Source organism: Opisthorchis viverrini (genome assembly GCF_000715545.1).
Source record: "Opisthorchis viverrini unplaced genomic scaffold opera_v5_299, whole genome shotgun sequence".
NCBI classification, from domain to species: Eukaryota; Metazoa; Platyhelminthes; class Trematoda; order Opisthorchiida; family Opisthorchiidae; genus Opisthorchis; species Opisthorchis viverrini.
The window spans coordinates 12,669-27,833 of NW_008751960.1; the positions used below are offsets into that span (position 1 = coordinate 12,669).

At 43.8% G+C, this 15,165-nt stretch overlaps 2 protein-coding genes across 2 annotated transcripts in view; one reads left to right on the plus strand and one right to left on the minus strand.

Moving 5' to 3' along the window:
• The window catches only part of T265_09747 (hypothetical protein), a gene marked incomplete at both ends in the record, with an annotated part of 21,456 nt that extends 9,307 nt beyond the window's left edge, over positions 1-12,149 (plus strand). Inside the window, 5 exons of the mRNA XM_009175917.1 lie at positions 2,651-2,724; positions 5,201-5,289; positions 8,977-9,056; positions 10,810-10,890; positions 11,907-12,149. Coding sequence (XP_009174181.1) covers positions 2,651-2,724; positions 5,201-5,289; positions 8,977-9,056; positions 10,810-10,890; positions 11,907-12,023 — 441 coding nt within the window. The remainder of the gene's footprint in view (positions 1-2,650; positions 2,725-5,200; positions 5,290-8,976; positions 9,057-10,809; positions 10,891-11,906) is intronic.
• The window catches only part of T265_09748 (hypothetical protein), a gene marked incomplete at both ends in the record, with an annotated part of 38,144 nt that continues 26,339 nt past the window's right edge, over positions 3,361-15,165 (minus strand). Inside the window, 2 exons of the mRNA XM_009175918.1 lie at positions 3,361-3,444; positions 8,971-9,171. Coding sequence (XP_009174182.1) covers positions 3,361-3,444; positions 8,971-9,171 — 285 coding nt within the window. The remainder of the gene's footprint in view (positions 3,445-8,970; positions 9,172-15,165) is intronic.

The window sequence follows — 15,165 nt, forward strand, 5'->3', positions numbered from 1 at the left end:
AATTATATTAAAAGCCCGGTTGTGCGTTAGGGCACGTGTGTTGAATTGCTGCTTAAAACACGTAAACTGGTGAACTACCACCACCTTACGACTGGGCTTTATCCGATGACTAGTTGTTTTCTTGTTTAGGCCTGGGTGCCCTAACTATACCCAAGCCCACGTACAACCATTGTTTCTATAACCAGGATCAATCTTATGCCACCTCGGCCATCACGTGGCACCACCAGTCAGATTGTATTACTGGCTGCTTACGGCAGCGCGGGTGAGCAAATACAAGCGACTACTGGAGGTTTATTTCGGTATGACTGAGGCTCACGCGTAGGTATTGAGGTCAAGACCGATGCAAAATGAATGATATCGTTAGTTCTAGTGGATTGACTTACTAACATAGTTTCGTCAATGAGAGCGGGAAGGGAGAGGAGAAAGTATGTGCAAGAGGATGGAGGAAGGCATCAGCAGTAGCCTATCATCAGCTGTATATAAGGTGACCCGACTGTGGACACCAAACGGTGACCGATGTAGCATGAGGTTGTTTCTGGCTTTAAGCATACTGGTTTTATTTTGACTACAGTATTTGCAAGGCGTCCAAATCCGGACAATCCCCAACCAAAAATCCGACCGCGAGGTAGTGGTGTCTGGCGGGAAATACCAATGCACTAAATTTTTTTCAAAAGAAGCTACTACACGTTGTCCAACTCCCGATTAGGAGGGCTAGGAGACTTGGCCAGGCCTCTAAACATTGACCATCCTAGTATGAATGTCTCTGCAAGTTTCGCACGACACACTTCAGTGTAGCTCAACAGGTTACGAAAATGCACAAACGGTAAGGTTCATTCCGTTTGTAACGGATTGGACTACAGTGTGGGCTGTAATGTTGCACGGTTGCGAGACTTCGGGTGGCATCTTCAGCTCTTTGACCCTGATATCTCAGAACCAGCTGAAATCGGCGGATTCGCGGTGATGCAATCATGAAATGGGTCTTCAGTGAGGCAGATGCTTCATTCTAGGATCATATACAGTAATGCAAGCTGCGATTGCCTCGCCGTGTGCTGCGCATCCCGAGTTACAATCTACTGGGAAGAGCATTGTTGTGCATATCTGATTCGAAGTGGCGGTGACATAGGGGTGATCGGAACATGATATTGTAGAAGAAAATGAAGGGTGTTGTGAAAAGTTTGGGGACTGTTTGCTTTCTCAGACGAGACCAACTGACCCCTTCGGAGACACAGACTTGCAGGCTAACTGATTTGAGTGGTGTTCACGCTGTCACCTCTTTGCAGATTATTTTACTGATTGTTGGGAGAGTAGGCACCTAGGATGTTTTTAGTAAGCCAGAAGTGCGTCCTATCTAATTTTTTAATCTTCGCAATGAAACCCTAGTATTGTCCTCTTGTTGCTATCAATGGTGGTGATGATAATGACTTCCTCAACACTACAATAGTCGCGGAGCCCGAGACAACTCAGTGGATAGGGAACGGATCGGAAGGCCCGTGGTTCTGATCCAACCCGGGCATCTCCACAACTCCTGTCTAGGCTTGGGCAAATAATGATCGTTCAGCTGGAGCCTAGCTGCCATGCCACCCGAATGGGGCACGAAGGCTGGGACACTGCCAGTTCGTTCGATCTTAGACGGTGGAGGTTCGAAATACGGACCTTCTGGTCGGTAAATTCACGCGCCAACTACTGAGCCATCTCACAGCTGAACCATTCTTATTTATAAAGCAGTTGTAAAGGATTCATGAAACCCATAGATGCGACTGATGCACAGTGCACCCGTTTCTTTGTAAGGGTCACGAATTAATTAATTAAGTGCCTGGTGGCATGACAAAAAATTAGCCACCCGATGTATTCAAATGCATCTGGTAACAAAATATTGTTAAGTTCCCGGCATTTTCGTTTATGAAGTGCATGTGGATCCGGTGTTCTGGCACTTGTGAAAATAAATCCTTAATATGCAAATTTTATTCATATTTTGTTGGGTACGGTCTACCTCAGATAATGCATCGGACGTCTATTCTTGATAGATCTTCGTCGACGTGTTCTCAGAAAGTTTGAATTCTCTGTCGAGGAATGTGACGGTGAATACTTCACATGTGGTAGTTTCATTTTATTCTCAAAGTGTATTGTTTTTGGCGTTCGCCGCAGTCAGTAGATTTTGCCCTTGTTTTTCTATTGGGTAAGTGTTCTAACAGCAGTATGTCGATAATACCCCACAGGAGATCTGGAAGCAGTGCTTTACAATTTCAGGCGGCATCTCACGGCTTGTACGTGGATTGAATACGAGGCTTCGTCAAAATGTTAATTTGCTATAACACCATCCCAGCTAACGGCATAATTTGGTTGAGCCGTATTTGTTTGCCGAACCTTTCCCCGGCAACAGATCCTCTGAGACGAATGTAAAGTGGACAGAGCGAACCGTGTTGCCCTTTGAAAGTACATGTAACTCGGTGTTTGTGGATGCTACTTATATCGTTTCTTTTCAAGAAGATAGAAAACACCCAGAGGTTCCTTACATCGCGCACATACCGAATTATTCCCAATTTCTAATCTGCAAACAGCTTTTCTCATGCATATCCGTTGAATACATCCTCATGTGGTACCAATCGATCGACTATGATTTCGTCTATTTATCCAATCCCTCTCCTTACAGACCGCTCCAGTCCGTCTAGTTGAGCGTTCAATATACAGTTGTCGATATTGCTTTGTCGAAAATATGCACAGTGAGTAAGTCCCAGACTGCCATTTTTTCACCCGTTCGTTGCATAGGAATGCCACTATGTGTAGTCCTGTTACAGGTATTCGTTTGTACCTTGAGTCTCCTGTGAAAACCAAATTGGTTTGCAAATGAGTGTATTTTTCGCAGTCGGTCTAATTTGGGTTCAAGTTGGACATAAGGTTGACGGAAACTCGAGGACTGCGCCTACCTGATTAGCCACAAGAAGGGAGAAACCGGTCGTGTGCTGTCCAGGAGTTTTCAGCAACCTTGTGTGTAGTTTCCTTTATGAAAATACCTTTTATTTTTATATTGGTTGTTGGTACTGCTCAGGACGTTGGCGCTTCTGCAAAGACTGGTTGCTGCTTTTGCCTACCAGATCATCACGGTCTTGCGATTTGACCGCATCTATGACAGCCATGAAAATTCCGGCACAGATTTTCGTGTTCACCATATTGTTTGCGGATCGTTATTCTGAACTACTTTCGTTCACCGGAGATACACATTCGCATTGACCGCTTCGGTTTCGGAAACTTTGGTTAAACACGTGCATACACACTGCCTAGAAGCGTCAACATTCACACACTGCCATTTTGTCATGTTACACCTTCGCACTCCACCAAGAGGTCACTTTACATTGGTTTACTCTAATCAACAGAAGGTGGGTGTGTCGACTGCAAGTCGAATTTCGCTTTACGCAGAGACATAGCGAGAAATTCGTGATTCACCCGCTTCAGAAAGGAATGGAGAAGAATACGTTTCAGGACAAAACTGTTTTATTGTCGCATGTTGCGATCTCTCTAGAATGAACGTTTGAAGGATCAGTAGGTTTATTATTTTTATTTGTACACCGAGGCTTTGAATTTGTGACAGTGAAGCGCCAGCCTTCAACACATGACGGTGCGAGGGCACGAGAAGGTTCTTACCTGAAAATTCCTCCCATTCGATATACTTTTGGATTTTACTTCTTTGGTGTCAAATTCAAATGCTTGTTTTAGCGTTGCAATTCACGTATCGGAACTTGAAAATAAAGGATGAGTGATCATTAGAATGAAAGCAGTTATTTGACTCAGCCTCTTTATGACATTTTTGATTATATGAGCGGTGTGTGACTCTCTCTTAGCCAAGCACTCAGAGATAGTTTTGGGTAGGTCTTAAGAATAACTCCCTGAACGACAATCGGCACGGAGCCAGGTTTGGGTTATGTAGAATTTTGTTACTGCGCACAACCACAAACACCGTAATGCTGCTTTATCTCAGAATCAAGACGCTTTCCTTCCGAAACTAATCTCACCCGGATGCGAAGAATCAGAGTTCCAGTTGAATCTCTATGATAGTGGACATGAGTTTCACAGAACAGTCGAAAGTCATTACTGCTCAGAGAGACAAATCCCGCTGTATCTGTTCTGAGCCACTCAGCATCCCTAACGATTGTTCTAACTGATTGGTTTCGGACAAAGTGCTGAAGATCACAATGCCCCTAGCCCGCTTTAGTGGGCTTGAAATAGGGTGTAAGTAGGTCCCTGGGTTTTCCTGATTCACGCTGAAGGTATGTGTAGATATCCAAAAGTAGAGCGCTAAATGAACCAAGCTTTCGTCATAGTTCAGTAGCGCTAGCGCTTACATCAGAAGACCCGCGTCTTCCTTGTCATTAAGTTTCTAGGATTTCCAAACATATGCTTGACTACAGATATTGCACGAAACCGTGGTTGGTCGATATTTCTCGTGTTCGTGCTGTTACTTTATTGTACGATTCAACGTTTAAAGGCTTAGGCACCCCAGAATGCTTGCTTCCTCATCTATACACTTTTCAGGGCTTTAAATATAGTTAAATAAACTCTGTGGTTGTTTGGCAGTGAAGCATCAGTCTCCACAACGATGTTTCTGTCTTCAATGATGTTGCTATAGTGATTTTCATGTAACTCACAAGGTTAAAACCTGTAAAAGAAATCATTCACGATGTTTTGTTGGGTTCAGGACTCGCGAAATGCGTCCAGTAGTTTATATCGACTTCGACTATAGGGAGTGGTGATCGCACTACTCTTGCACCCTGTCTCATTGTATTTTGTCACCACGGTACAAACCATAGGATTGAGTTTTAAAAGTTGTCCGTGGCTGTATAGCTGACAGGAAACTTGCGTGAAGCCAGCAGTATTGGTGAACAAACTGGGCTAGGCACACACCTGTTCGACCTGTAGTTCAACTTGGTATTACCTGGGCTTCCGTCCTAGACTGCAAAGAAGATTACGCAGAACAGCACAAGAAGACGCGTTCATATTGTCACTTGGTGAATCTTATCCATGTGGTTTTTTTTACAATGGAGACCCAGCAATGCACATCGTTTAAGAGCAGCATGAACGACACTCCCACATTTGGAATCGGGTATGTTTAGTATTAATGGGATAGGCAGATATTGCATACGTCAGTCCTTCTGATGTATGTATGAAAGTATCTCCCTTGTATATATGTGCAACTTTCCGATTCCAGCGGGCATATATCGGTTCCAGATTACAAGGAGTTGGACAATATTTTCGACTGGGCGTTCACAAAAAAGGCCGGGCCGATTGACTTAATTGGTAAGTCATACCATTTCCCACACTTTTGTTGTTAATAAGCAATTCGATTTTGGCTGGCTACATCAAGGTTTGCTTGTGTAGGATTTCTTTCTCGATGCTGCTTGAGTAAGCAATTATCTCAGTTCGATGTTGCCTTTTTCCTGGAACAAGTGCAATGCATAATGCTTTCACAGGCATCTGGAAACGATACCATCCCTGTATTTAGTTTTTTTGCACGAACTTTGAGTCACAGGCCTTATTTGGACAGCGTTTTATCACAATGGATTATCCCTTTGAAGTCACCCACCTTGGTCCGCAGAACAGACATGACTGTGCACAACACACACCGGCTTTTCTTGATTTCTCCGCTTTTCGTTCGTCTCATAACTTCCAAATTTTTGACGTATGTCACCCACTGAATTTATCGTTAGTTTTGATCTGATGTGCAAAGACTTCCCAAAAGTGTTGAGAGAGTGCACACTGCGATTATGGCAACTTTGTCGGTCTAATCGGTACATTTGATGTGCCAGATTCTCAGAGGTTCAACCGCCAATGCTCTACGATCACAGCCGCAATGCTTCTGAACATGATTTGTTCTCACTGATGAAGAACGTTGCACCATTTCATAGAACTCTCTAATTTATTGCTCCGATTCCCCACGAGGCAGAAAGATAAAATATACCGACAGGGATATGGGAATGCGCAACGTATGCGATGTTTGATAGTAAATTTCAAGTGTCTCTTCAAGTTGAATGCAGGGAAAACCAGGACTTTACCACAACACTACAGCACAGTGAAGCGAAAATTGTAGGAACTATACACAACCAGATAGCAAGCACCTCGTATTTTAACCAGGTTACTTGACTTGAATTTCAGCTCTAGGCGTTTTTAATCAAAGTTTTCCCCGTATGTGGAACGTACGAAAATGAAGAACCCTCTCTTGATTGAGTGGAATGGACATGCAGCATAGAGTCAACTCAGCAGTACATATCATGCAGGACCACGGAGAAAGTGTTGTGTCTAGTCACAGTAAAAAGTGCGATATGGACGGTTCGAGTTACTCGGTTTTCCAATAGCTCATATATTAAGCCATACACTGGAATCATCCAAATATTCGCACATCATCGGTTTATTTAATCGGAACGGTGAGAAACCCCGGGTAACGAGATGTCATAACTTGTCCCGTTAGTTGTCCGCTTACAACACATTTATTCCTTCATTGTCTTGGAGCATGGTAACAATAATGAGTTGAGATGAGAAAACTTTTTGTAAGAGTGATCATTCCGAGGTCACTTCCTGGGTGATTGTATATTGTGAGACAGTAGCCTTTGTGTACACAAACTTGGTTAACTCGAGATTCGTAGTGTTCGATTAAGTAACAAAACTGAGTGAATGTAGAGTCGATAAAGATTAGTAGTGTTATTTGCGGCAACGCTTTCGCCTCAGAACTGTGTATATTGGCAGTGAGTTCACAATGTTATACTTTGAGTGTGTTATATATTTTCTTATTCGTTTTCGTATTATGTTTTCATTCACAGCCTGTGAATCTGTTTTGCGCAGGTGGCCTATGAAAAAAGCAAATGTCAACCTGTCGTGTTTCCTCCTCGTTCCGGTTAAGCAGAAATGAATTCGATTGTTTTGGGATGGTTCATGTTTCGACAGGATTCGGCAAATGACCTTGTATAAGCCCACACTTCCGCCTTTATGATTTTGAAGGGTTGCATCGTCCTCATTCAGTTTAGTAGGTTGTCAGTCGCACTGTTGATTTCGTCAGTTGCAGACGTGATACATGTGATAATGTTAAGGGTGTACAGCAACAAAATTGGAAACCAACGATACACTATCACGCAAGAGTATTACTCGGAACTAGTTCTGTGTATTTTGGTTCGTCTTAATCAAAATGACATCGACAAACTCAGGAAATCGAGTTCAGAGTACGCATTGCATTGTATGACGTGGTCACAAATTGTCCGTATCCATGATGTGGCCTGCATTGAATGTCACCGAAGTGTGTGGCCTGCCGTGTGGTGTGTAACTGCTGCTGCGTCACTCATCAATCTCCTAGGTGGGTGGGGGCGAGATGGCTAAAGTGGTTAGAGCGCGAATTTACTGGTCGTATGGTTTGTGGTTCGAACCCGACCTGCCTCTCGGCTTCCCCTGTCTAGGCTTGGGCAACCTGACAATATCCCAGCCGTCGTGCATGGCAGCTAGGCACCGGAAGGGTGTTACAGCTACACCCACCCCAGATGGGTATTAAGCTATCCTGCGAGTGACATTCGGTTATGTCGTCTAAATGATCATTGTTGTTATAAGTGAACTGGATGGTTCGGAGAACAGGGTGGCTGAAGCGGCTTTTACAATCCGATCAGAGCACGGTCCCTGTAGTGATGGAGTCTAATCGTAATTGGGTCAGTAGGTAAGTTCCATCTAGTCTCCGTTTCTCTTGATCAACGTTAGAGTCTATCCGGACACCTTCAAACGGCAAATGTAAGAATTAATGTTTTATTTGTGCGATGTAGGTCGTCACGGTTGTGGCTTCCGCATGCTTTCTTGCGAGCTTCCGTTCGGACGCCTAGTGATCAGTACATTACAGAAAGTCAGTCTCGTTGGAATTGGGGTTTGTGAAACACAGAGCTCTCGGTGGACACTAGCAGGACGAGAAAAATGAGTCGGACTTTTCCTCAAGAGAAAAACCAACCAAAATATCGAAGTACGAATTGTAAAGCGATGTTTAAGGCCGTATGACAAAGTTTATTTTTCATTCCGTTCTCATGCACCGTGGTATGATCCACCGGATACCAGGTCATTTGCATGACTCCAGGCCGTTTACAATTGTGATGTCTAATCAGAGCTACACTCCTGTTGACTCCCAAAGCTCTTCTGACAAGTATAGTAAGATCAATCCTCTGCACACACATCCAGCATATGACCGTCTGTTACGTTCGTTATTTTTGTTTCTATGCTTCCTTGATGGCAACTCAAATCTTTCCATACTGACGTTACCTTTTTTTAGGGTTGTTATATCGAACTCAGAAATGAGACTTTATGTAATACTCTTCACAGGTGTTGCTCCGTAGAGAACCCTATCCTTCGGTCACGGCTAAAGCCTATGATCATGCTCACTCTTGCATCAATTTAGTCTTTCAAGCGACTTTGCGCCCTTAACACAGTGCATTTTTGCAGTTCTTAGTTTATTGGCCTCTTAAATTTCGATGAACTCAACCATATGGCGCCTTCTTTTTTTAAGAAACCTGCGACGAACAAGAACGTAACTTGTGAGTTGCTCTTCGTCCATATGTTTGCCTACGACGTTAATCGTTCAGCTGTTGCACCCTTTCGGTACCTAACTGCCATGCCACCAGAAGGAAGCACGAGAGCTGGGATACTGCCAGGTTACCCAAATATATACAGGGGAAGTCGAGAGGCAGAGGTCGGATTCGAACCGCTGACCTTCTGATCGGTAAATTCGCGCTCTACTCACTGGGCCATCTCGCCCCCTTACGACGTTAAATGAGACTACTGACAAGACAGCCTTTGCGAACAGCTAGTTAGACACCCGTCAGTGCGGTTTTCGCGCAATTATTACGTCATCATTTACTTGTAAATTCGCGAAGGGGATGCTTCCCTTTGCCGTTGTCGAACCACGAAGTCCAATGAAGACTAAATAATGTAAAAAAACTACCGGCTTTTTGTTTGATTTACCCCTAGTCTATTTGCGTGCCAGCCCGACGACGTGTTTGGATCGCGTTCGTCGCCGTCATCGAGCTGGAGAAGATAGCATCCCACTGGTAAGTTATTCATCGAGAACTTCTTTCTTTGACTTGCTTCCACATCCTCATCCTTCATCCTGTCGTACAGTGATTGCAATGTGCTCAAGAAATATCCCGTTCCGATAGTCAAAACCTAATGGGCAAAGAAAAGGAGCGCATGCCCGCCTCAATCGATTTTTACCGTCTTGTCTTTCATTTATCCTTCCAAGTCGTCAACACTGTTCACCAAAAATGCAAATGGATCACTTAACCACTAATATGCACATGAAGGCACGTCATCTGTTCGAACGATATCTGAGACGGTTTGTGCTTCTGTCTCTTAGTTGATTTATTCACTAGCCAACTACTTTGACCTTTTCACACCAGCCATTGTCTACGGTCGTTCAGCGTACGGTCTTTTCATGCCGGTCTAGTTATGTATGGAAAACACTGAGGAACAAATGCACGCATATTCTACCGATACGATTAGAAGTTTGAGCTCGGTGTTGAAACTTTGCACATTAGAATTAACGACTTGACAGCACCAATCTTCCTAGTCAAGGACTGTGACACGGCAAAGTGCATTTGACACGTTTCTTCTGTACCTGACCGCTCCATCCAGTCGCACCGGACAACAAACCTCACTAACCCACTTTAAAAGATGTATCCAGCTAGACGACGGGAACCTTTTCAGTAAAACGGTTTATCTAATCGATTCCAGCGTATGAAGGACTCATCTCAGCGTAGTCGGTAGAGCGCACTTCGAGAGCACACGTTACGACAAGGTTACACCGGTCCAATGGAGCGGAGGTTAGGTAGAGTAATTGGCCAGACATCGTTTCGAACCACCCATACTAAACAGTGCTGAGCGACCCTGGTACATTGTTTTTTCGAATAGCGAAACGTTTCGACCTTACTGTCATCAAGTGACACATGTTTTGTGATTCAGGATAATGTTTGCAGGGCCAAGGGTCTCGCGATCTAACGTTTTCGAAGGGTACCCTGTGTACTCAGCCCCTTGGGTCTTAGTCTATTTTTTGGACGTGAAGAGTTGGGTAAATAGGCTGGTATGTTCACTGGTTGTATCGTCATTTTGTATAGTCTGTTTCCATGATACCTTCTTACCTCTGCATATTTCATTGGTCACCGTCAGAATGCTTCATTCATCGCAAGAGTTTATTCCTGACCAAGATCAAACAAGTATAATCTGTTAGTTTTCGCCAGTCTCAAATAATAGGTTTGAACTGGTGACCACAACTGATTGAGACTTGTGTCTCGGGCGTATCTCAATTAATAGTCGATAACGAGATACCTTAATTGAAGCAGCAACCGGTATTAGCCACTCAGCCATTACCGTCTTTTTTTGTGCCCATCAAGTCAATGTATCCTTATGCTCCCCTCTACCGCGTTTGTTGACACATTAATTCGCCAAGTCTTGCGGCGATCACTTAATAAGAACAGAGGTGTTGCGGGGTTTTCCTTGATTATACTACGGGCGACGTTAGGAGAACTTCCTGAGCTAGCTCATAATGTCCTTATCAGGCCACCGGAGTTTTTCCCGTATCTTACAACACATTAACTTCAGTCCGACAACATGGATTTAGAGATGTAGTGCCGGTACTATCCATTTGTCCTATTAACGTTTTGTGTTGTTGTCCTGGTTTTTGTGCTTGGCAGGTGGATGCGCCATTAGAGCAAGCTTATTGAATTGCTCTGTGTGCCTAGTCAGCACGAGTTCTCATTTCATCGTTACTTGTGAGCTTTGCATTCGTTTTCCTGTATTCCGTTGTAGGCTTATCTACAGTCTCTACATGAGCGTCATGAGGCATGGCTGATTGAAGGCCGTTTTGGACCTCTACCTGCCCCCATCCTGGTAAGTTGCATCAACAACAACCACAGTACTACGTTAGTGCTTTCTTTTTCCGTATTAGACCTCCTAATCATTGCCACGTGAATTTGGCATCTCGTGGTTGACTATGACAATTCAGCCGCAATGCTAAAATTGACCCTTGTTGAAATCACTTCCTATCTCTGTTGATTTCATCTCCTAGCCGAATACACTGACTGGCTTTTGCTGGTCTGAGGGAGCGTTGGAGGCTATATTCACACACATTTGCGAGGCCATGAGTGAAACATCGTAGATATTGTTTCTTTCATGTTGATAGACTTAATTTTTTTCCAAAAATGTACAGTTTCATATAACTCGCCATCGCTTCCAAGATAGACACTTTGGAGCTTCCTGTGTTAACGACTTAGAGGAGTACTGTATCAATAATGTGCCGAGTCCACCTTGTGGGACAAGACCTCATCAGCGCACGGGTTTCTGAACAGTTTGAACAGCATACGAGCATCCCGCGGGCTGGCTACAAGCGGTGCTTCAATATTTTTGTACTATGGCCCTCGTGTAGATCGTTTTAATGTTCTGTTGCTTACATATATCGAGTGTAACCGCTTCAAAAGGACCAGCTCTTGTGGTGTGTGAATACTAACCCATCAACCAGTTGTGCAATCTCTGTCGATCGCATCATTCGCATCACCTTGCTGTGACCAAACAGAGGAATCGTATTAGAATTAGAAAAACCGTTGGTCTCTTGATCTCTATTGTTTTGAATGTGTTTGCACTTCCCATTCCCTGGTAATGAAGCATCAGTTTTGAACACTGATTTTACACTGTGGATGATGTAACCCCATTACCCACGTTTCTGTTACTCTAATAACATAGATAGTCCTCCAGCGAAGTTTTCTTGATGTTATTGTTTTCCCGGGTTTCGAGTCGCACTCATATGCATAGGCTGAAATTTGAACAGTGTATTAATCGGTAAGGGTTGTTACCTTTCCCCCTCTTGGCAGACAAGTTCTTGTTGCCTCAATATTTCTTCTAAATTCCAGGTGTTTGATTGCGAAGCTCCCCTACCAAAGCTTTTGGTGGACTACCGTGCCCGACAGTCAGAAGTGATGTGCGGGGTTCCGATCACTACGGATGCGGAAAGCAACGATCTTTCATAGACGAAGGGGCTAGTATTTATCCTTTATCAGACTTATCCCGGTAATCACAGCGAGTTGACATTTTATGTCATTTTACATCGTAGCTTATTTTCTATGATCGCTCTTTGTACACCTATTTGTTTTTTGATTATACTAGACTTTACAAACTCATGAGCGTCTTTTCATAGGTAAGCAACTGGGTGTGAAATGGCTTTGGTACAATGTATCTCACTTTGGTAAAGGGTACTTGGAGTTAGTGCTACTCCGTAACAGTTGTGGTTTCCACTACAGTGGCGAATACCATCAGTAGTCCATATGTCGTACATGACCTCTTGGTCTCTAGTGGTAGTGTGTATCGGCGTTTTGCTTTATTTTGGCATGGCTAGAATTTCGCTTTAAACAAACTTTACATCAAGATTTACTGGATATAGTTAATCCAAACTGTGTTAAAGATTGTGCTTTGCTGTATGCCTGCAAACGGCTGACATTGTTTGAGACCACTTTTTTATTAAGTAGTTCGCAACAGATTGCAATTTTACCAACGTGAGAAACTCAAGGTGGTAAGCTACGCTCAACTAGTCAGCCTTGAAGCAAGCTGGGTGTAATTCTTAACGAGAAGGCTTTGATTGTTTACCTCGAAAATTCGGACGCTGCACGTAAACACTGAAACAGCCTTCACACTAAACGCTGATATTTTTACGGTCATCACCGACCGCTCCAAACTTTTTGTCTTACAATAACAGTGGATGGCTCGAGGGGGCGAGATAGCTTAAGTGGTTATAGCGCGGATTTACTGACCGGAAGGTCCGTGGTTCGAATCTGAATTGTGCCTCTGTACTTCCCCTGTCTACGTTTAGGCTGTATCCCAGCCCTCGTGCTTCCTTCAGGTAGCATGGCAGCCAGGTACCGAAAGGGTGTTACAGCTGAACAATTTTTAAATTTTGTTTTAGCAGTGGATTCCCGTAAACACTGAGGCTGGCATATTAAATTGATTTTAACGAGGGACAACTGAACCCCAACCGAATGTCTCACCTGAATGTACTCATGTGATCCTCTTCCGTACACTGGCTGTTCTTCCAGTACGTGATAAGTGGTTTGGGTTGGTTATTGGGAACAGGAGGATGTATCGCTTCAATGACATTTCATCAGCCCTTGAGGAAGAACAGCTTTTCCCCTTGAGTACCGACGCCTATCTTAAAACCCGGGTTGGATGCAGAACAATGTTTGGAAATCAGTCAGTCATCTGTGGTTCTGTAAGCAGATCCAGTTTCATCACTAACTTGCATGTCAGGCTTCACCGACCTGAAATCACGCTAAATGAACGTTTTTTCTTCAGAACGCACAATGTTGTGACACGTTCATCCTTCACAAAACTATAAGGCAGAAGGCATTCAAAATTACGTTTTAATTGCATAGCGCTATTTCTGTCGCTGTGTGGAAAGTTTGTTCGAGACTGACCAACCATCAGCATAAAAATTTCTGAGAAGGGGCCAAGGGATAGTGTTGAGTATAAACAGTTGGAAGGTGATATGGTTTGTTTCGCCCAGTTTACTGTGTGGATAAAGCAAGCAAGACAGACATCGTGTGAATGAATATGGTGTAAACAGGATGACTGTTATTGTAAACGAGCATCAAGAGGTTTCACAAAGAAGACTCAAGGTTATTCACTTGTAATCAGAGGTCGATCACTGGTCAAATGCCTAAGGCAGCTGACCAAAAGGTCAGATGGCCTATCTATTCCGTCCACCTGATGGCACCGTTAAGACTTAAAAGTCACGTGATATTTCCGGAGTTTGAGCAAAAGTTCCTAATTACTGTCTACTGACTGGCTTGCGATTACCAGTCAACGCAATTGTCGACTGAGACGGTCGGATATCATCATATAAAAGGAGTTTATTCTCAGACGGTGTGGATGGATTTTGAGGTCCTATATGCGGACTTCACTTTCCAAATGAAGTCAGGCTATGATGATATGTCGAGAAAAAGTTCCTAATCCGCAATAGTGCAGTTTCAAGAATCTCTAGGGGGTTCTGTGCAATCTCCCGGATAAGAATTTGACTGCCCTGCCATTCAGGTATTGTTGACTGATCAGCCATGCGAATAACTCGCACCATGAATATCTCAGTTACGGAGTTCATATCGAATCATTGGGTGCTAAATATGCTTTCAACGAGAACTTCGGATAGAAAGCACTATGATTTGCGGAGTGTTCCCTCATCTGATAGGCTTACAATGGATTTGTGGACGCATTTGCTCAGATTAAATTGCATTCAGGTTAGTTCAGTAGACAGAGCTCAAGCACACTATAATAGCCTACAGGATTGGTGTGAAAATTACCAGAGCAGGGAGAATATACACCAGTATTTGACCTCATTGTCAGCCTATAAATCAATCGTCATTCTGAAAACATGGACGAAATTCCAGAAGCCCTTTGTTTCTCCACACGTGACCGGTTGGAGACAATCGTGACGGAGCCAAGGGTGTTTAGATCTCACAACTGCTCACAAGTAACAGGAAAATTGTTCGGCAATCTGCGAAATTCAGTGGCACCATTTGACCATGCTGTCCCGACAATCATATCAGCCGGTAGACAGAACCAGAACAGTTAATGGGTCATCTTTCCAGGCGTCTAACAAACGGCGCATATTGTTCAAACACAGATTTGCTTAGATGTGATGAAGTGAGGAAACCGGGCGGGCATAGGCCGAGAAATCTAGCCAGCAGGCCTCGCATGTCACGAGCCATCTGATTGAATCTCAGCACGTCGAAGAATCCACTCTGCTGATGAAATCCGGACTAACCAGAGTAGCCGCACAGCGACAAGATTTTGATACCAAGTCATGAAATTAGTAATATAGGAAGTCCTCACTCGTAACTGGTTTAGTGTTTTCCAATTGACATTTCGTCCTGTGAGTGAAACCTATCTATGGTGAAAAGCTGTAGTTGAAGACTTGATCGTTCGGCCACGAGTGGCTGAACAGCAGCGGTGTAATTGGCTCTCAGACGGGATGTAGCACCATTCGTCTTTGGGTAACAGAGACCATGTGATAATGTGCGGACTTAATCCTCAAGTGCGATTTCTCAGATAAAAGCCTCATACTCCTTGTGGAATTATTCATTCTCCGAGCTAGTTGTAGGCTGATGGTGTGACATCTGTTGCTTT